The following is a 22,338-nucleotide window of genomic DNA, read 5'->3' on the forward strand; positions in this document are numbered from 1 at the left end:
TCCCATTCTTATTATTGCCCCTTACTACCCACGGTCAGCCCACATCAAAAGTTCTTCGTAACCTGCCCCTTTCCATTCTTCTGACACCCTAGACGCCCCTATATACTCTCAGTACCAAAAGAGTATTCTCATTTCCTGATTTTCACTGGCTTCCCCCGCTTTCCTGGGATGCTCTTCCTCATCTGCGGTTTCCTTCAAATCCTATCTAAAATCCCACTCTCTTCAGGAAGCCTTACCATAGACCCCTTAAGTCTAGTGCCTTCCCTCTGGATTATTTCCAAACCGAATATCTATCTTTGTCCATATTGTTTGCCTGTTGTCTTCCTCATTAGACTGTAAGCTCTTTGAGGGCAAGGACTGTCTTTTATCTTCCTTTATATCTCCAGCCTTTGGCACAGTGCGTGGTACATAGTAGGAGCTTAATATAATACCTGTCTATTGATCGACTGATTATTATCCCTGCCCTGCGGTGGGGGAGGAGGGAGGAAGCCTCAACTTTCTCCCGACTCCAGAGATGCGGAGGATCCAGGAAGGAGCAGGTGAAAGGGGTCACTAGAGGGAGCAAGCCCAGTAATAAGTGGCTGGGCTTGAGTAGGAAGGTGACTGGAGCTAAGAGAAGGGCGGCTGTAGGCGTGGCTAGCTAAGAAGCCCAGCCCCCTGAAAAGAAGCAGAGAGTGGCCTGGGGGGGCGGGGCTAGCTGGAACATTTGGGAGCCCAGCGCGAGGCTCGGCCAGGGACTAGGCAGGTTTATTATAGGCTCCGGCACTCCGCAGAGGACTCCAGAGATGGAGCTGGGGTGGGCGGAACTATCTGAAACAGCTAGAGGCGCGGCGGGGGTGGGGCGGGGCGGGGGCGGGGATTGCTGAGGAGTCTCTTTCTCTTCTCCTCCCTCTCCCTGCCCGGCCTGGGGTGGAGCTTGTTGAAGAACCCCGGAGCCCGGCGAGGGTGCGGCTTATTGCAGTCTCCGACACGCTGCTGAGGCCGCAGGAGTAGGAGCTGGGGGCGTGGCTTTCGGGGCTATCTCTTTCTTTCCCCGTTCCCGCGCGGCCCGGGGCGAGCCTTACTGCAGAATCCGGCTGAGACCACTGGGGTTGGAGTTGGAAGGGCTACATTTCGGGGGCGTGGCTTCTTGGAATTCTCTTCCCCACTCCCGCGCGGCAGGGGGCGGGGCTTGCAAAGCTGTTCCTTTCTATCCCCTCCTTCCTCCGCGGGAGGGGGCGGGTCTTACGGTGAGACCCGGACGAGCCTAGCGGCCGGTGGCGAGTACGCTTTGAGATCCCGAGTGTGTGTGTGTGGTGGTTGTCGCCATGTCTTTCTGTTCCTTTGGCGGAGAGGTTTTCCAGAACCACTTTGAGCCAGGTAACTGGCTTTGGGGTCCCGGGCCTGCTAGAAAAGAGTAGAAGCCTCTCCGCTCAGGAGGGAGGCAGGGGAGAAGGAGGGTCCAATCAATCTGCTTGGGTGGAATGACTAGGCGGGGCGGGTGGAACAAATGTGTGGGGGAGTCAGCCTTGGACTTGGCCGGGCAGGAACCTTGCTTTCGAATCCCGCCCCAGAACCAGGTTCCTAAAGTCCTGGGCAAATCTCCTCAGTTTCCTCTTCTGTAAAATAGAGCGAACAATACCTTCCGGGCAGTGGAGGGGAAAGCTCTTTGCAAACCTGTAGGCCCTTTTATGGAAGTTACTGTTTCAGAGTGTCAAAGGAGTGGGGTTGTCGCTAACCTCTTCTGTTGGAAAGGGATATCGCTTCAATGAGATTTTTTTTTCCCATGGGAAAAGGCTTTTATTGAAACAAAATGCAGGCTAAAAAAACTTTAATAATTCAGAGGAAACGACTATCTTAAAAATAAAGAAATAACTACAAAATGTAATGTTTGCAACCAGGGATCAGTTTTAAAACATTGAAGGAAATAACTGTTTAGTAAAATATCTACTTTTTTTAAAGACACTATTTTTTCCTGAGAACAAAAAATTTTAACTGAACTTTCTGTTTGAAGTTGTTTTAATTCATTAACAAAGAATCAAAGAATCACAGATTTCAAATTGGAAGAAACTTTAGATATGACCCCTCATTTTACTGAGGAGGTTAAATGATCTGTCCATGGTTACACAGATAGTAAATTTTCAGAAACAAGATTTGAACCCAGGTCTTCTTGACTACAAGTCCAGCAATCTGTCCATATTGTACTCTTGGGCAGCAACAATGGAGCATCTTCTCACTGACATCCTTAGAAAAAAAGAAAAGTATAGTACATTTGACATGACTAATTTTAAAGCAGTTCCCCTGTGGCTTAGTGGTCCATTTTGCTCCTTAAGTTTTTCTACTCCTAAGTGGCTTTTAATTAGCATTCAGATATCTCCTATCAGTGAGAAGCAAGTTATGTGTTAAACTGTGTGTGGGAGGTCTGTGAGGACATAGTGAAGGTTATTGTGAACCCATTAGTGGGTTTAGGTTCTGAAAGATCTTATATTAAGGAGGTTGTTAAGGACTTTTCTGTTTGATGAAGGGAAACTGAAGCTTCATTTTTTATATTTTTATTTATTTATTTAATTTTTTATTGTTTCTAAGGCAGAAGAGTGGTAAGGGCTAGGCAATGGGGGGGTTAAGTGACTTGCCCAGGGTAATACGGCTGGAATATGACTGAGGCCACATTTGAACCTAAGACCTTCCATCTCTAGGCCTGGCTCTCAGTACACTGAGCCACCCAGCTGCCTCCTGAAGCTTCATTTCTAAAGGGGAACTTTGGAGAAAGTGTTAGAGGGCTCCAGGGGATATGTTATTGAGAAAGGCTGACACTTTGTAGGGTAAAATTGAGTCTTTTAACAAGGGGTCTGGGCAATGTTTTACTCTCCCCACTCCCTCCCACCCCATCCACTATAACCTTTGGGGTTTATTCATCTGATGTCATCCTAAGCCCTGGCCTCATGAAAATTTTAAGAAAACATTCAGGGCAGCTGGAGTCTGACTTCTTTGCCCCTTGCTCCCTGCCTCTCCAGCCTTCTGTCTCACCCTCCAGCATCACTGTACCCTCCCCCCATAGGTTCTTTGCCCCTTGGTGACGTGATGAAAATAAAATCTTGTTAAGGCCTTTTGCCAAGTACAATCTGTCCTAATTTTACTGTTCTCCTCCCCTCCACTATTTATATAACTAGTTGTGTTTCTCTTTCATGAAAAAGGGCTTCTGGAAGCTCGAATGAACTGTACCTTCTGATTCATTTTTTTCCCCTTCATTTTCTTTTACCTAGTTTTATAGATTTGGATTTGAAAGGAATGGAAGACCATAGAATCATAAACTTCAAATGGGAAAGAACCTTAAAGGCCATTAAGCCCAATCTCCTTTTATGAATGAGGAAACTTGGTCTCTCTGTGGTTAGGGGACTTGGCCAGGATCATACAGATAATAAGTAGCAAATTCGGTTTTAGGATCCAGGTCCATTTTCATTTTTATTTTACGTTGAATTATATCTTATTTTCTTATTCATAGGTGTCAACATTTAGCAAGAATCTTTTTATAAAGGAATCTTAAGAAGCCTACTATTGTATAAAGTCAATTTTACATTATCCTTTGTTAAATTATCCTTCTTGAATGATGGGTTTCTGATAAGCTTTGTGAGCTTTTCCTGGATACTAAGGGGTTATCCCTTCTGGGGTGTTCAGGATTTCTTTGTTTCTAATCCTCAGTATATCGATAGGCAGGTAGGAAGCTCACTCAGTTCACTTGAATTCAGCAAGCCTGACAGATTCAGGACTTGGCTTCAGCCAGCCAAGGTTCAGAAGAAGGCAACTGTGTCTGAATATTCTTGCCTCTCCTTCCCTATGTGGGATTTAATCATATAATCACAGCCTCTTAGAATGTTCAGGTCTTAGAAGTTATTTAGTCCAACTTCTTTCTTCATTTTACAGATGAGGAAATTAAAGCTCAGAAAAGGGAAATTATTTAGCCAAGGCTGTGGTTTCCTTGTGTATTTAAAGACCAAGCATTATTAAACCGTAATAAGTTCATTTTGGACACCTGAACATATGGGATTTAGTTCTCAGAACTCTATTTTTTCATATGTGGTTGTCAGAAGGCTAGACTTAGAAATCAGAAAGACCCATGCTGAAATGTAGCCATTAATACTTTTAGTCAAGTCACTTGACTTTCTGAATCTCTTTTTATCTCTAAAATGGGTATGAAGATATCTGTAGTATCTATCTCACAGGATTTTATTTTTTGGTCTGGATCTGTGATTTCATGAGGGAATTGAAGAGGATTGATCCTTAAATAGCCACTGTTAAGCACAAAGTATTATGCTAGGTGAAAGATTGCCTCCTCTCCCTTGCCCCACAAAAGGATATGGTTATTATTATAATCTGCCCTATTTATATTTGTGTTAAATATTCAGTGCTATACAATAACCAGAGCATAGGATAGACTATAATGATACAATATTTATATAGTGCTTTAAGATTTAAAACTTTTTTTTTATAACCTTGGGTATTTTTTCCTCTCCTTCCCTTTGGGATTTAATCATATAATCAGAGACTCTTAGAATGTTTGGGGCTTAGAAGTTATGTAAAATAAGTAGTATAAGCCTCCATTTTGCAGGTTATGAAATGGAGTCTCGGAGAGGTTGAGGATTTGCTCAGGCTCACACAGATACTTAGTGTGAGAGCTGTACCTCAATAAGCTTGAAGTACCTCCTTCTCTGTGCTTGGTACTAGGGATACAAAGACAAAACTAAAGTCCCCATCCTCAGGGTGCTCACTTATTTTTTTTTTTTTTAAAAGAAAAAGTGAATCTCGGGGCAGTTAGGTGGCTCAGTAGATAGAAAACCTAGCCTGGAGACAGGAGGCCCTGGGTTCATATCTAGCCATAGACACTTCTTCAACAGACTTCGCAAGTCACTTAACTCCTGCTTAGCCCTTACTACTCTTCTGCCTTGGACCCAATACTTAATATTGATTCCAAGACAAAAAGTAAAGGTTTTAAAAAATGGTGAGTCTCATGTTTCTATATCACTTTATTTTCTGGTTACATTTCTTCACTCTCCAGCCAGCCATCTCTTGTAACAAAGAATTTTAAAAGCACTTCAGCAAAACTCACCAACACTTCAGCTAGTCTGACAGGACTGCGTTTCACATCTGGGTAGGCCCCTCGCCCCTATAAAGGGAGGGAGGCACATTTTCTCCTTTCTTTTTGGGGGCTGGAGAGTTTCCATTTTATTATCAGGAAACACACTTTTAAACATATAAGTAAATAAAAGTAATTTCCATGAGGAGGGTGTAGTTGTGTAATAACAATTGACTTTGATCCAGCACTGAAAATGTGCATATATAGCAATGAGGTGAGTATTACAAAATGTTCTGAGAGGTCAAAAGAATGATGTCTTGCTTCTGACCAAGGCGGTCAGGAAAGGTTTGGGAAAAATTTTTTATAAAAAAATTTTCTGATGAAGATCTAATTTCCCAAATATATAAAGATCTAAGTCAAATTTATGAGGAATCAAATCATTCCCCACCTGACAAATGGTCAAGGGATATGAATAGGTAGTTTTCAGATGAAGAAATCAAAATTATCAATAATCTTATGAAAAAATGTTCTGAATCCCTCCTGATTAGAGAAATGCAAATCAAAATAAGGGTTTTGACTCTGAGGTACCACCTCACACCTCAAAGATTGGCCAGTGTGACAGTAAAGGAAAATAATAAATGTTGGAGGGGATGTGGCATACATAACCATACATTGCTAGTGGTGTGAATTGATCCAACCATCCTGGAAGGCAATTTGGAATTATGCCCAAAGGGCTTTAAAGGAATGCATGCCCTTTGATCCAGCTATACCACTACTGGATTTGTATCCCAAAGAGATTTAAGAAACAAACGGGAAAGGTTCTATCTGTATAAAAATATTTACAGGTGTGCTTTTTTGTGGTGTCAAAAAATTGGAAAAAGAGGGGGTGTCCATTGATTGGGGAATGGCTGGAAAAATTGTGGTATATGATGGTGATGGAATACTATTGTGCTATAAGGAATGATGAAGAATGTATAGGAGTTCAGAAAGCAAAAAATGGGAATAAGGGTTTGAGGAAAGATGCAAAGATGGAAATGCCCAGGGGGCAGTTCTAGGGGAAGGGCACACAGTCTGGTTTGGACATCTTAAACTAAGACTAAGACTGGATTCATTTTCTTTCCCTCCAGATCCTACCCTCTGACTGGGTAACAATAGGTAGTTAGGGGTCCACTCTGGGATGCAATTGAAATCCCAAGGGTTCACCTCCTTGTAATGTCATCAAGTTAATTAGAGAACTCACTGGCCAACCACATCCATGTGACTCCACTTTTACTTGCTTATGAACCCTGCTACAGCCCAAATCAGGCTAAGAGAGGGATCTTTGCCATCTGGAGCTGAAACTGAACAGCTAAGGAAGCTGAGTGGAATGAGTTAGGAGGAATGATCCTGGAGCACGCCTGATAAGTGTGCCCCTTCCCTCCTTTGGGGGATCTACCTAGCATGCCTGCCACCCAGCTGGGTTGGATTTGGATTACCAGGTGTCCAATAGATCTCTTCAAACTCTCTTTCTGGGCCGGAGTTTAAGTTAATCTAGCATTAATCTGTTTATAAATGTTTAGCATTTAATTTGGAAATAAAAAAAAGATGGTTCCACATTGTCTGTATTTTGTTACTCATTTTTATATGTGGAATGTAGGCTTAAAAAAGAAAAAATCCTTGCCTTCTGTTTTAGAATCAGTGGTGTTGTGAGGAAGATCAATAAATGAGTATTTAGAATACATGGAGTCTGTCTCAGAGGCAGAGGCAACACTTCCTGCTTCCCCATTCCATTTAGAATCCTTCAGCCCTGCCTGCTAAGTCTCCTAAATACTCATTTATTAATCTTCCTCACAAGTTGTAAGTACTGGTTTCAAGGCAAAAGAGGTAGTAAGGGTTAGGCAATGGAGGTTAAGTGACTTGCCCAGGGTCACACAGCTAGAAAGTATCTAAGACCAGACTAGAACTCAAGTCCTTCCAACTCCAGACCTGGTGAATGTAGATTTTTTTTTTTTTATTATTATTCGGTCTCTATCCTTTTCATTTGGCAATCAACTTGTGTTCATCTTTCTTTCATTTCTATTTGCCTTCTCCGGTATGCTTTTAAACCCTCTTATGTCTAGTAAGCATAAGTTGTGACTGTGGCAAATTTCTCTGCTTTAGAGGGAATCAACCTGGCATAGTGAAGTGTTGAGTCTTTGCTTGGACACTAGCTGTGTGATTTCAGACAAACCACTGGAGTCAGGATCTTCATGTATCAAATTGGGATAAGAATTACTGTTCTGCCTCCTTTGAAGGGTTGTTGTGAAGAATAAATCAGATCATAAACCGCTGTCTACCTAATTTAGTGAGCTACTATTACTGGAAATTAGGAATGTGGCTGGGGTGGTGGTGGTGGTGGGCAGCTAAGTAGCACAGTGGATAGGATGCCAGGCCCAGAGTTGGGAGGTCCTGGGTTCAAATGTGATACTTCCTAGTTGTATGACCCTGGGCAAGTCACTTAACCCCTTGCTGTTCTTTCTTAGAACTTTTACTAAGGCAGAAAGTAAGGGCTTAAAAAAAAAATCTTGGCTGGATGTTTGTTGATTTTAATTGTCCTTGCCAATGCCTCCTGGAAAGGGCAGAGGATACAGAAATTGGAAGTTATTGAAAAGTCTTAAGAAAGTGAAAAGTAAAAGCTGGAACATGGCTTGAGTTCTCTGATTAGGATCTTCTGTAGCCAAGTTGAATTGTTTTCCTTCTCCAGTGGATGGCACACCAAACCACAGATTAGGAATTCGAAATTAGGAGACTGGCTCAGTGAAACTGAACATAGACTATTCTCTCCTGACACTGTACTTCATAGTGCAGAAGCATAATAATATGAATAGTAACAAAGTAAAAAAGGACTGAATCCCTCTGTTCTGTCTAATGTCCCTGCATGTTAACATTTGTTAATGAAAAACTGGAAATTACCAGTACCTAACTTCTGATCTTTAAAAAACATTTTTTTAAAAACACTTTTCTTCTGCCTTAGAACGAATACTAAATATTGGTTCCAAGAGTGGTAAGGGTTAGGCACTTGGGGTTAAGTGACTTGCCCAAGATCACACAGCTAGTACATATCTGAGGCCAGATTTGAAACTTGGACCTCCCATCTCCAAGCCTGGCCCTCTATCCACTGAGCCACCTGGCTTCTTCTTAACATCTGATTTTAGTGGCACAGGGTCAGTTTAACAAGAGCTCATATGGGCCTCTTCCACTGTCTCTGATTGCTTCTTTCTCCTCCTTTAAAAAAATTTTTTTAAATTTAAAATTAAATTTTATTATTTTTTAAAACCTTCCCTTCTGTCATAGAATCACTACTGTGTATTAGTTCTAAGGCAGAAGAGTGGTAAGGGCAAGACAATGGGGGTTAAGTGACTTGCCCAGGGTCACACAGCTAGGAAGTGTCTGAGGTCATATTTAAACCCAAGACTGTCTCTAGGCCTGAGTCAATCCACTGAGCCACCTGGCTGCCCTCCCTCCTTTTTTTTTTTTTAAAGATGCCAAGGGGCCCGGTAGGATCAGTTGCTGAAACCTTACTACTATGCATATATTTTTAGCCTTAATCATGCCCTATTATTTATCTGTTGTTTCTTTCCCAGTGGACAGAGTGCTTGACTTAAAAGTCAGGCAGACTTTTGTTCAGATCCCACCTCTGGGACTTACTAGCTGTTCCTCGTCTGTAAAGTGAGAGGGTCAAACTCCACGGCCTCTAAGGTTCCTTCCAGTTCTGTGACCTAAGAACCAAAGCAAACTGGCTGTCTTACTGCTGAGACACTGTTTTGGACATCAGTGTTAAAGTCAAATCATTCATCCCTTTTCTTTCAGAGTAGTCCCTACTTAAAGGATTTGAAACCGTTTTTAACCATTGGTGGGACACAGATTACTTTTATAATAGATGAGAAAAGGGATCTTGCCACATATAAGGCTAGGAAACTGACAGTTTCTGTGTTTTACTTTTTAGGTATCTATGTTTGTGCCAAGTGTGGCTATGAGCTCTTTTCCAGTCGTTCAAAGTATCAACATTCCTCCCCATGGCCAGCCTTCACTGAGACAATACATGCTGACAGTGTGTCTAAGCGGCCAGAATTTGGCCGGCCAGAAGCCTTAAAGGTAAGGGAAAGTGTTTTAGATGCATTAACAAATTCAGTAATTTTACTTTCTTAGGCATTAGGATTTGCTTGGCTGAGAAGTGATACCATATAAGATTCCCCCCCCACACACACTTTTTGTCATAGTAACAACTCAAAGAGAGAGGAGCAAGGGCTAGGCAATAGGGGTTAAGTGACTTGCCCAGGGTCACACAGCTAGGAAGTGTCTGAGGCCAGATTTAAACCTAGATCCTCCCATCTCCAGGCCCAGCACTCTATCCACTGAGCCATCTAGATGCCCCTATATAAGATTTTTTGAGACTGGTCTGAAATGTAAAATGTGTAAAATTTAAATGTAAAATGATTTAAAAAAACCATTTGAAACAACTCTAAAAAGAATGTTTCATTTTCATATCACATTCATTTCTGAATATCCTCTTTCCCACTTAAGCCACTCTTTGTGCCAGGAAAAAAGGGAGGGAAAATGGATCAGCAAAATCAGTACAGTCTGATAGTTAAGTAATATTCCATACCTATCATCCCACACTTCTTTAGTAAAGGGAGAGAGGTGCATTTTTCAACTCTTCTCCGAGGCCAAAATAGTTTTATTGTATTTTCCTTTCCATTGTCATTCTTGTGACATTGTGAATAAAAGGACTCTATTCTCTAATGACTAAAAATCAAGGTACAACAATGAGCTTTGTATAAAAGAGTAAAAGCAAATAATCCATGATTTTACTAATTTATGTCTAGACTGGTTATTAAAGCAATAATATGTTTGTATGTGTATATGTATTTTATAATCAACCCAAGTTCTAGGATGACCTTTTGAAATCTCATGTTCCTTCCTCTGACCCACTTATAGGTGTCCTGTGGCAAGTGTGGCAATGGCTTGGGTCATGAGTTTATCAACGATGGGCCAAAGAAGGGCCAGTCCCGATTCTGAATATTCAGTAGCTCCCTGAAGTTCGTTCCTAAAGGTGAGCTCTCCCTCCGGTGGGGTGGTGCTTTCTAATATAGTAATTTCTGAGTGAATTTGCTTTTCATTTTCAGAAGAAATGATCACGTTACATTTCTAATTTCAGTGAAAATCGTATTAGGCTATTAGATCCAGAGAAGACCTTAAAGACCATTTAGGCAAACCACTTCATTTTACAGATTTGGAAACTGAGTCTTGGTGAGGGCGAGGGACTTTGAGGATCATACAGTGTGTGGGGCTGACTGTAGGGTCCATAGTCTTTGGAAATGGTTTCGCCTGAGTAATAGCTGATACCCCAAAAAAGCACCTGTGAGTGAAGACTTTCTTCAGGGGCCTTGGGAGCCCACAGATTGTAGGCAGGGGCAGCAGTTTTGTTGCCATGTATTTTAGCTACCAATTTTACATTCTATAGACATGGAGCCCTCTTAAAACATTTGTTACTTGCTTTGCCTGGCACCCTCAACATAAATGTTGCCCATAAGAACTTAATGTGTTGCCAAATATGCCCTTCTCTGTCAAAGATGTATGGAATCTAATTAAGATTGGGAAGTGTATTTGTTGAAAGATTTATGGTTCTGATCATCCTATGGCCTCATTTGTTCTCTAATCCTTCTTTGGTTCCTTTTAGTCATTAAACACCCTACTTGCCATAAGCATGATTACAGGTGGGGGAGGTGTCTCTGACCAGCTATTTCTTTTATTTTTTCTAATTAACAAGCATTTATTTCCTCTCCCTCCTACTTCCTCCCTCCTCTAATTGAATAATAAAAAGAAAAAGAACACCCTCCTAACAAAGATGTTTTGTCAATTGAAACAAATTCTTTCCCACATTGGCCCTTGTCCAATGTAAGTCTGTCTACATTTTAGGTCCTGTCTCCTCTCTTCATCAGGAGAGGACAGCCGGCTTCCTCATTAGGCCTCTAGAGTCGTGGTTTGTCATTCATTGCATTGATCAAAGGCCTAAAGTCTCACCAAGAATTTCAGAAGGTGTTGATATCTTGAAGTTTAATAACTGTTTATTAAGCTCCCACTATTTAGGCAAGGCACAGAGTATATAGACAAAAATGCAGCAGTCCGTGTTTTTAAAGAGCTTGTGTTCTCCTAGAGAGGAACTAACATACACCTAGAGAAGTGTTTACAAGTGTTTAGATTTCAAGACGGAGATAGTTCTCACAAGTGAAGAAGAGGCCTCTCTTTGGTTTTTATTGCATGTCTCCTATTTTTCATTCCACTCCCAGGCATTGAATGCCACCAACTTGTCTTTTTTTCCTATTATTGTTCCTGTGTGGACATACTCTAGCATCTTAATCTGACACAGATTAAGGAGACTGAATCAGAGCTATACACTTATTTTTGGATCTGGACCTGTGATTTAATTGATTGAGAGAATTGCCAGTGAGGAAATACCTACCAATGCAGATCAACTGCTCTTCTGTAATTTATGTTCTTAGAAAGTTGCCTAGAGACTTGTCCATGACCACACAACCACTATGGATCAGAGGCAGGGATAGGAAGGAGCATTTCTGAAGCTTCTTCTCTGTGCCAGTCACCATGCTAATGTGCTTTGCAAATATTATCTCCTGTATAATATCTCTCTGATTTCAGGACCTAAAATGTAGACAGACTTACATTGGGCAAGGGCCAATGTGGGAAAGAATTTGTTTTAATTGACAAAACATCTTTGTTGGGAGGGTGTTCTTTTTCTTTTTATTATCAAGTATTTGTAAACAAAGGAACATGGAAACAATGATTGATTAGTATGGGGCCAATTTTGAGATAAGACACATAGGTTGTTTGAAATGTACAATTATGAGAAAACTCCTTATATCACTCCTAGGATCTAGTTGTGTTTCTGGTTAGTATAACCTAGGTTCTTGATTAAGGGTCTCTAGCAGGTACAAGTGGTCCAGTTTCCCAGCCATACAAGATGAGGTTCAAACAATACAGTAATTTCTCTCAATTCCCAGAAATGAATAAGCTATTCTCACAAGAAAGAATTTAGATTAAGCCTATACTTGAATAGAAAGAGAACTGAGCTAGCTCACGTGATAGAGTCAGTGTGGTTCACCCAAATCCCTCATTTAACTATTTGTTCCCCTAATCCCCAATTCCTTTGGTTTTCTTACACATCTGAGAACATCTGAGATCCTCATTTTCTTATACCTACAAAACTGTTGCAAGGATTGAATGACATATGTAAAGTGCTTTACAGATTTGAAAGCTCTATAAATTTGAGTTATCATTAGATCAGTGGTTCCCAAACTTTTTTGGCCTACTGCCCCCTTTCCAGAAAAAATATTACTTAGCTCCCTGGAAATTAATTTTTTAAAAATTTTAATAGCAATTAATAGGAAAGATAAATGCACCTGGGGCCATCACCGATTTCCTGGATTGCTGCAGCACCCACCAGGGGGTGGTAGCGCCCACTTTGGGAATCATTGATTTAGATAAATGAAACTTTATTTTCTGAGGATTACTGGACAAATATAAAAAATTTTAAAGCAGAGGGATGAAGTTATTCTGCCAAAATTCCTAAAAGCTCATGGTCCAAAACATTTGAATTTATTGGTTTAGAAATCCAGATCACAAAGATTAGGTTCCTCCTAACTTGACAAAGATCCTTGAGTAAAGGAAAGACATTTCTTGCTTGTGATTTTGAACAAGTTGCTTCTCTTGGCCCCAGTTTTCTCATGTAAATTGGAGCAGAGGATGACAGATCCAAATGGTCTCAAAGGTTCCTTCCACCTCTTTCTGACTTTCTGAACCAGCCAATAATGCCAGCAGTCTTGATCACCACAATCTAAATGCTGGGAGTGCTGACAAGGGCTTTCTCAGTCCTATGCACATAAAGCCAATAGCTGATTAGCCTTGTAGCCTGTTTTACTGTGGAGGTAAAAGAAGACTTACAGGGATCTTGGGTTCCTGCTTCTGAAGAGAACTGGTTGACTGACTAATCATATGACTGTATCATATGACTATATCTACTTTGTGAGATATATCGATGTGTCATAGCCAGAACTCAGTCTGTGTAAATGAGGCTAGAGAATATATGGAGCATGTGGGGACTCCTCTGGAGTTTTTTAACCCAGATGATGTCAGATAAATAGAAATTATCTTGATCTCATTTTAATGGGAAGACCTTCTCAGATATGTGATGGTTCAGTATTGTTGTGCAATCATTTTCAGTCATGTCTGGCTCTTCATGACCCTATTTGGGATTTTCTTGGCAAAGAAATTAGAGTGATTTGCCATTTCTGTCTCTGGATTATTTGCAGATGAGGAAATGGAGACAAATGGGGTTAAGTGACTTGCCCAGGGTCACACAGCTAGTAAGTGTCTGAGATCAGATTTAAAAATCAGAAAGATGAATTTTCTTGTCTCCAAACCTAACACTGTATCTACTGGGCCACCCAGCTGCCCAAAGTGGTTTAGCATGGGCAAAATTAAAACTATTTTTTTTTCTTTTTCTTAGGTAATGAAACTTCAGCCCCAAAGGGAAAGTAATTGGGCAGTAGAGAGGAAATACTGGTTATGGACAAATTGCAACCACCAATTTACTTTGTAATCATCAATTAATGGACTTCATAAAAATTTAGACCATCGGACTGAAAGACTACTGAAGAAACTACAAAGGCCTTGAAGTCAGAAGATCCTAGATATAGATCTGGGAGGGACCTTTAAGTCCATCTAGTCTCTCCTTTACAGCTGAGACAAGTAAAGGCCAGAGAAGTGGACAGAACTTCTGAAGGACACACAAATGATGACAGAGAGGGGATTTAAACCCAGATCCTCTTAGTCCAAATCCAACACGAGTCTAATCCAAGTTTCTGGGCTGCCTCTCTTCATTTCCTTTAGGTAGGTTCTTTCTAGGTAAAAAAACAATATTTAGGGAATGAGAAGTAAAAACTCACTGATGAATACTTATTGCACACATTTGTAGAGCCACGTTAGAATTTGATTTTTTTTTTTTAGTGAGAGTGTAAATTTCAAATACTTAAAATTTTTAGATTTTTCTAAACTTTTGACCATATGGAGATGGAATTCTTAATGTTAGTCAGCCATTCATTTCCTGTTTAATCTTATCCTATTCTTTCAGCTTGCCCTCTACACTTCAGAAGTTCTAAATGATGATCTTTTGTACTCCAGGTGGTCTAGTTTTGAAAGAGAATTTGATTGACTTTAAGTAGTATGAATACCAGATTTCCATGAAGCTTTAGGAAAGAATGCAAATCCTGAAAATCTTTTCCTGTTATTTTGGTTTAGGGTCACAGTATGAATTGCCCTGGTTAAACCCTTATAGGATGGCCATGGTGATGAAGGTTAGTGACCAGACCAGAAAACGGGACAAATATTTTTGGTCTTTATTTGCAAAAGATAGATTTTAAAGATATATTTTTAAATGTTTCACTGCAACTTGGGTTTCTTAGGTTTAGGAAACACCTAGTTGGTCAATTACCTCTGAATGTGGGAAGGACTATTTCCTTTACTACTTTTAAGTATTTTGTCTGGTACCACCCTCATTTAATATCTATAGTCATTTCTCTGGCAGAGAGAAGCAAAAAGCCTCATCATTTCCCATAGGTTGATTGAAGGGAAGGCCTTTCATAGCTTATAGTTCCCAAGACATATTGCCTTTTTTGATAGTGCCAGAGACCCAGGAAGGCCAAGATCCCTCCTTTGCTGATTAGCACAATGTGTACCTTGCACATGGTAGTCCTGTTAATACAAACAATGTGAAGTTCTTAGACATGATCCATTATAAATGTTAGAGATTGATTCATTTTCAGCAAAGAAGAGATTCATCATTATGGCTTACATATATATACTTCATCAGTTCTCCTATATACTAGTCACCTTTTTTGTAATAAAGAGATAATGACACTGAGCAATATGTGTCATCCTTAGGAAAATTTTTACCTTGCCATTATCCTAGAAGAAGCAGCCTGGAAGAGAAGAGTTCTGGATTTGGAGACAGAAAGATCTTGGTTCCAAATCCATCTCTGACATTTGCTGGTTGTGTAACTATGGACAAGTCACTTAACCTCTTTGAGGTTTAGGCAGTTCTCTAAGACTTATTTTGCTAAGTTAAGCACAGCTGCTTTGAGACTTCTTGTTTTCTCTCTCCATGTGGCAATGATTGGACAAAAAAAAAATATTTCATTGGAAAACCATGATGTAGGAGGGGCAACTAGGTAGCTCAGTGGAAAAGTGGGTCTGGAGACTACAGGACTTGGGTTCAAATGTGGCCTCAGATACTTTCTAGCTGTGTGACCCTGAGCAAGTCATTGGTCCCCAATTGCCTAGCCCCTGCCAGTCTTTCAAAGAATTGATACTACGAATGTAAGGGTTTAAAAGAAGAAGAAAAGAAAAACCATGATTTGAATAAAAATTTGTATCATTTTGAATCTACTTTGCCCTTTATTTAATGTTGGAAAAATTGTCATGTACATATCTGTGCTTTTTTTTTTTTTCTTTTCTAATTGTAAAGCATAGTGAGAGCAGCTGTTAGAGTCTGAAGACATCAGGAGTCAGTTCTTGGCTGTTTGCTTGACACACTGTGCAACCTTGAGCAAGAAGACACTTAACCTTTCTGCATCTCTGTTTCTCCATCTGTAGAGTCTGACCCATCTCACTATGTGGTGTAATTAGCTGTTTGTAAAGAGCAGAGAGATAGGGAAGGAAAAGGAGGGGGATACAATTTAGCTGCTGATTCTGTGCATTAGCTAGAGATTAAGCCAGGCTGTCATTGCTGAATCAGTAATGGTTTTGTCCTAAAGAACTTGTGTTCTCACGACAAAAAGCTTATGAACTTTACCCTGGGCTGTATTATTTCTTGGGCTAAGTAGTGGGGATCGTGATGGCAGTAGTGATGGGAGTAGGAGTTTGGGGAATGATGGATGCCCAGGGAAAGTGAAAGTAATATATATTTAAAACAGTACTAAGAAAGCAAAAATAATGAGATGTCCAATATGTAAAAGGATTTCTGCGGCCTGTCCCTAATTCACTTATCTTGGGACTTACTTACGATACCTCCAGCATCTGAGATTTCACTGGTGTAGGTCCTGTGCAAAACATAACATACTATAGTAGTATTATCCAGTGAAGGGGCCTTTTTTCAGAGCCTTTGCAGCTTGGCAGAGCCTGTGCTTGCATTTCACTGGCATAGCCTTGGAGATTGCAGAGCCAAATAGTTAAGAAGGTCTTTAATGGAGATATCTAAAATCTATCAGCTGAAAACTAGAGAACTATCCTAAAAGTCCTTCACAAACGTTTCTATAAAATTTTGATAAGTTTTCTAATTTTTCATGCTGTGGAGTTACCCTGGCCTTTCAAGGCTGTGCTGACCAAGCTTCAAAGCCTGTCAGCATCAGTTATCTGAGGTCCAGCCTCCTTCACTTCAAAGAAGGTTGGTAACTAAGTGATGAATTCAACTGGTCACAGCAAGTAGGGGGAGGCGAAGAGGATGAGCATTTCTATGTACCAGATTCTAAGCACTTTTTACTCATTTTGGGGCAGCTAGGTGGCTCAGTGGATAGAGAAGCTAGGCTTAGAGTTGGGAGGACCTGGGTTCAAATCCTCTTCAGACACTTCCTATCTGTGTGACCCTGAGTAAGTCACTTTACTCCATTTGACTAGCCCTTTCCTCTCTTCTGCCTTACAACTGATACTTAGTATCGATTCTAGGATAGAGGGTATGAGTTTTTAAAAAAATCTTAATTTATTCTCATAATAACTCTGGGAGGTCAGTGCTTTTCTTTTTTAATCCCCATTTTACAGTTGAGGAAACAGGAAAGCCAAGATTTAGTGGCTCGACAGGTTCACATAGCTAATGAGTTCCTGAGACTAGATTTGAACTCAGATTTTCTCTACTCTAGACCTAGAGCTCTACTGACTATCCTACCAGCTGCCTCTGAATCGCTAAAGAGATCTCTGCTGAGGTGTGGAAGGGTTGAGGAAGGGCACAAGTGGAAGGACTCTGGACATTGGGAGTTCATTGAATTTTAAGTCTCAGAGCCTTGGATATTTTGGCCGTAACTTCCCTCCTCCCCCGTTCCTGCCCTTCAGATCATTGGGTTGAAATTCAGGTGTCAGATGCCTCTGCCACTGCTGGGGTGAGATTTGCCTTTTCTTGCTCTTTCAAAAACCTTCAGAAAATCTGTGCCCCAATCACCTCTTTTCCCTTCCCCCGCCCCTCTCTCCCTTTAATCATGTTCTTCCCTTTCTTCTCTGACTTCCTCTTTCATGGACTTCCCACAGCTATACTCCGGTACTTCTTCCCAGATTGGAAATAAAGCTTAGCTCCAGGGCTGATTTGGTTACTGTTGTTCCTTAATCAGATTTTTGCTGGAGCTTCAAAGTGCAGATAAAGCCTCTGATCCCAGCTCTGCCTTTGGTGTGGTTACTTTTAAGACTATCTCCTTTACTTGAAGAATTTCTCCTTCATCCGCCTATGTTATGGCAGGACCCCATGAGGTCCTTTCTATTTGGTGACTTAGCACCTTGCCTGCTAAAGTCAATGTGTCAGTTGTTAAAATATCTTGGGTGAGAGGAGGGGGAAGGGAAAATCTGTCCATTTCCCTTTCTTTCTTTTTTTAAACCTTTACCTTCTGTCTTAGAGTCAATACTGTGTATTGGCTCCAAGGCAGAAGAGTGGTAAGGGCTAGGCAATGGGGGTTAAGTGACTTGCCCAGGGTCACACAGCTGGGAAGTGTCTGAGGTCATATTTGAACCTATGACCTCCCAGGATTGGGCCTGACTCTCAATCCACTGAGCCATGAAGTTGCCCCCTCCATTTTCCTTTCTTAAGCAACAGCCAGCAGAGCAAAACTCCTGGGTTAGGGATGGGCTAGCCTGAGCTGACCAAGCTCTAGCTTTATTCCTGAGAATTTGATTCCAAACCCATTTTGGGATCCACCCACCCAGCTTTCTTTTATTCCACAGAATCAAAATCTCAGGATTTTTGTCTCAGGAGGGACTTACGAGATCTACTCCTACTCCTTCTCTCTGTGCCCATTTTTCAACATCCAGCTTAAAAACAATCATGTAGGGGTGGTTGTGTGGATATCAAATTATTGGATGGGAGATACCGTAAAGCCTCAGGGGGAAAGTGCTCTCTAAGCATTATTGCTTGTTTTTAAAGCCCAAGAGGTGCCTGGGAACATGATCCTTTGTCTGTTTATTTTATAACTTAGTTTCCAAGGGGGATGGTTTGAATTTAAGGGATGAGCAGGCTGGCACAGTCATAAAGGCATGGTTAGCCCAATTAACTCACCATCCTGACTGCTCAGATGCGGGCCTTTTCTTTTCTCATTTGCCCAGGTTAGCCTTTCATTCTGCTGGAAGGTCTTTGAGTGCCACCAGGCTATTGACAAATCGAGGATGAACCTCATTAGCAAAGATCTTCACACTTTTCCATAGGGAAATGCCTCCAAGCTTTCTCTTCTCTACCGCAAATGTTTCCTTAGTGTTGGTAAAGGAAATTCCAGGAAGAGTCTAGTGATATCTGATTGGGAGCTTAAAAGGAAGTGTTCTAGCCAGAGCCAAGGTTTATCAGTCAGGTGTCAACCAAGACCTTGGGGGGAAAATAACCTGGAACCTGTCCTAATTGAAAATGAAATGTTAGTAACTTTGTGGCTCTTATCTGAAACATAACCTTGCGGAACAGGGAAGGTGATACTTAATACGTCCCATTTGGTAGCATGGAGAATTCACCAGGTGTTCAGGCCCTTGGAATGCCAGTATTAGTATTACTTATGTGCGTATCACTTTATGCAAGTCTAGATGACCCTTTCTGAAACTCTCTCTTCACCCTGTGAATTCATTGTCTGGAAAGGTCAAAGATGGGTGGTGAGCCTTTTTTTTTTTTTTCCCCCAAAAAAATAAGTTGTGAATTTCAGGATCTCTCGCCAATTCCATCTCAGGCTGGGAAAGGCAAATGTTCTAACTTAAATGTTGGGCTCCCTGTACCCCACTTCTGAAAACAGTCTGGGAGCAGCCGCTTGGGAAACTCGGTGGTGGTAGAGCAAGGAGAAACAGGAGAAATGGTCTCCAGACAAAGGGGTGAAGCTTCTTCCTGCTGGGCTTGGGTACATTTTGCACCTGGAAATCTAAGGCTTGGAGATCCTGTTGATTTCCAGCCAGGCTATCAGTTTGTTTCTGTCTTGGTCCTTTTTGTTTTTTTCCCAGTCGCAATTCCAGGCAAGGGGGAGGCATGTGGAGTCGTGTTTCCAGTAGGAACATTTCAGATGAAATCATAAATTAAACCCTATGTCCTTGTTGGGTTATATCAGAATCACATTGCCACTACATCATTTTCCTCTCTAGCAAACAAAGGGCTCTTTGAGCGCCAGGCCTTCCTTCTCCCATCCCCCTCTGTGAGCCCATCGAGCCTCCTCTCGAACCCTCTTGCAGCTGACAATCCTGCTGCTCCCTTCCAAGGCTTGTTTCATCATTTCCACATATGTACATATTTTAAATAAACATATTCAAAATTCTATTGAGCGGGAGATTCTATATCTCGGGGCTCCCGCCTAGACTAGACTTTGATTGGCCTGTTCACAAACCGCTCCAACAGGAGGCTTGTCATAGAATTGTAGACACAGTCTTAAATTTTGTGGCAGCGACAGACAGGAGCTATCTATCTGGGCTACAACGGAACAAAGAGTTGGTACTAACGGCCAGACTTCAATCTCGAAAGTTCAATTTAGTATCTGCAGCCTTCTCTCTATACATGCCCAGAATTGTCTTTACGTTGTCTGGGACTGTCAGCACCATATAAAGCCCCACCACCACTAGTGAGGAAACACATTTGTGTTTATGAGTCGGATTTCAGAAGTATTTGTGCAACTCAGGGCAACTTCCTGATCTTAGGTAATAGAAGGCATTGTGTAAGAGAGGCCAGAGCTCATGGCCAGGTCAATTCAGGCCACTCAGGACCCCGGGACTTTGATGAAAGCTGCCACCTGGGTACCAAGACAGGAAATAAGACTCCTCGATTCTCTAATTGCTAGGTAGCTCTTGGGTAGACAGACTGCAGTTGCCCCAGGCTACTTCTCATTACACTGTCAGGAGCAAAGCTATTGCCCAGTTCCCTTGGTACCCAGAGACAGCCCCACCAAATCATCTTTGCAAATTCTGCCAATCCTTCAAGGTGCATGTAGTGGGACAAATGGAAAGGATATGGAAACTGGAGTCAAAGGACTTTGAGGGGGCAGCTGGGTAGCTCAGTGGATTGAGAGCCAGGCCTAGAGATGGGAGGTCCTAGGTTCAAATCTGGCCTCAGACACTTCCCAGCTGTGTGACCCTGGGCAAGTTACTTGACCCCCATTGCCTACCCTTACCACTCTTCTGCCTTGGAGCCAATACACAGTATTGACTCCAAGACGGAAGGTAAAGGTTTAAAAAAAAAAAAAAAAAAAAGGACTGGTCCCAGCTTTGCCTCGCCACCTCTGTATCTTGGGCACTTTGTAGTTTTTTTGAGTCTCAGTTCCCTCATCCGTAAAACCAGGGGATTGGACTAGATGTCCTCTGGTCCCTTCCTCAAATGAGGATCAGATGAGATGAAATCTGTCAAATGCAATGCTTATACGTAGTAGTCACTTAATAAGTGCTTGTTTCCTTCCTTTTCCATCTCTCTTTCCATCCCTAGATCTTTGTTCCTATGGTTCTCTGGGTATGAGATTGTTCTACTATCCCCAGCCCTGGAGTCCTACTTCTATGGAGCCTTTGATTAGTTAACAACTATTTATTTATTTTTTATTTTTTAAATTTTAGGGGGCCACTCAGTGTCTCAGGGAATACTTCCTAGCTTTGTGACCCTGGACAAGTCACTTATCTGTCATTGCCTAGCCCTTACCACCCTTCTGCCTTAGAACCAACACATATGTAAGGGTTAAAGAAACAACAAACAAAAACAACCCTTACCTGGTGTCTTAGAATCATGATTCCAAGGAAGACTCTGAGGTCAAATTTGAACCTAGGACTTTCTGTCTCCAGACCTGGCTCTTTGTTAACAGAGCCAAATGGGTGCCTCCTTTGAGATCCGTTATTTATTTATTTTTACTAAATCCTTACCTTCCATCTTAGAATCAAGACTGTGGATTGGTTCCAAATAGAAGAGTGGTAAGGGCTAGGCAATGGGGGTAAAGTGAATTTCTCTCTCTCTCTCTCTCTCTCTCTCTCTCTCTCTCTCTCTCTCTCTCTCTCTCTCTCTCTCTCTCTCTCTCTCTCTCTCTCTCCCCCCTCCCCCCTCTCCTTACCTTACCTTTCACCTTAGAGTCAATACTGTGTATTGGTTCTAAGGCAGAAGAGTGGTAAGGGTAGGCAATGGGGGTTTAAGTGACTTACCCAGGGTCAGATTTGAACCCAGGCTCTCCTGTCTCTGGGCCTGGCTCTCCATCCACTGAACTACCCAGCTGTCCCCTTTTGAGATCATTTATTAAATGCCTACTATATGCCAGGCTCCCTGGATTCAAAGAAAGGCAAAAAAACAGCCCCGGCTTTCAAGGCACAGTCACTGACAATCACCATTACATTTTTGCATCATGTACTCTGTTTAATACTCCATTCGATAGCATTTAAAAAATGATTTTCCACTGGCCAACCGAACGGAAGGCAGGGATCACGATGTCTCCTCCTGTCTCCCTCCCTTCTCCCTCTGCGGGCCCCAGCAATGAGTACAGATAGGACAGTAATAAATCAGGGAGCACTTGGGAAACAGCTACTATGTACCAGGCACTGGAGATACAAAGACAAAAATGAAACAATCTTTGACTTTGAGGAGTTTAAATCAATACAAGATGAATTGAACCGAACCCCTCTGATCCAGAGGGAGCGCCCAGGGAGCCCAGGGAGCCCAGGCCTTGGGCCTACTGTAGGAGCTCAGGCCAAGGAAGATCTTTGAGGGAAAGACCTCTAAACCTGGCCCCAGGGTATTCTGGGGAGTCATCCCCCCGCCCCCCACTCTAGTTCCCTGACTGTCTCAGGCCCTAATAGAAGTGGAGACACATGTTCAAGGCAAGTTTAGTAAGTCTGGGGCCTTTGGCCAGGGATTCAGAGACATATTCTGTCCCGGGGGTGCTCCTGGGCTTGTTGCCAGGGCCCTGCTGGGCTGGAATCAAGTGGGCTGTAAAAATATTCTTAAACCACAGGATTACACAGGTGGAATTTTCATTTCAGTTTTTCTAGATGGGGAGAGGCTTTTTTTTTTTTTTTTTTTT

General features: G+C 41.7%; 1 protein-coding gene across 1 annotated transcript; it reads left to right on the plus strand.

The window, feature by feature from the left end:
* The first annotated feature begins 1,006 nt into the window (after positions 1-1,006).
* Positions 1,007-15,005, plus strand: MSRB1 (methionine sulfoxide reductase B1). The gene is made up of 4 exons (XM_044657097.1): positions 1,007-1,359; positions 9,015-9,163; positions 10,007-10,121; positions 13,593-15,005. The coding sequence occupies exons 1-4, from the start codon at positions 1,308-1,310 to the stop codon at positions 13,622-13,624; spliced, it is 348 nt and encodes a 115-aa protein (XP_044513032.1). The 5' UTR covers positions 1,007-1,307; the 3' UTR covers positions 13,625-15,005.
* The last annotated feature ends 7,333 nt before the right edge of the window (positions 15,006-22,338 follow it).

The sequence above is a fragment of the Gracilinanus agilis genome, chromosome 1 (assembly GCF_016433145.1).
Source record: "Gracilinanus agilis isolate LMUSP501 chromosome 1, AgileGrace, whole genome shotgun sequence".
Classification (NCBI taxonomy): domain Eukaryota; kingdom Metazoa; phylum Chordata; class Mammalia; order Didelphimorphia; family Didelphidae; genus Gracilinanus; species Gracilinanus agilis.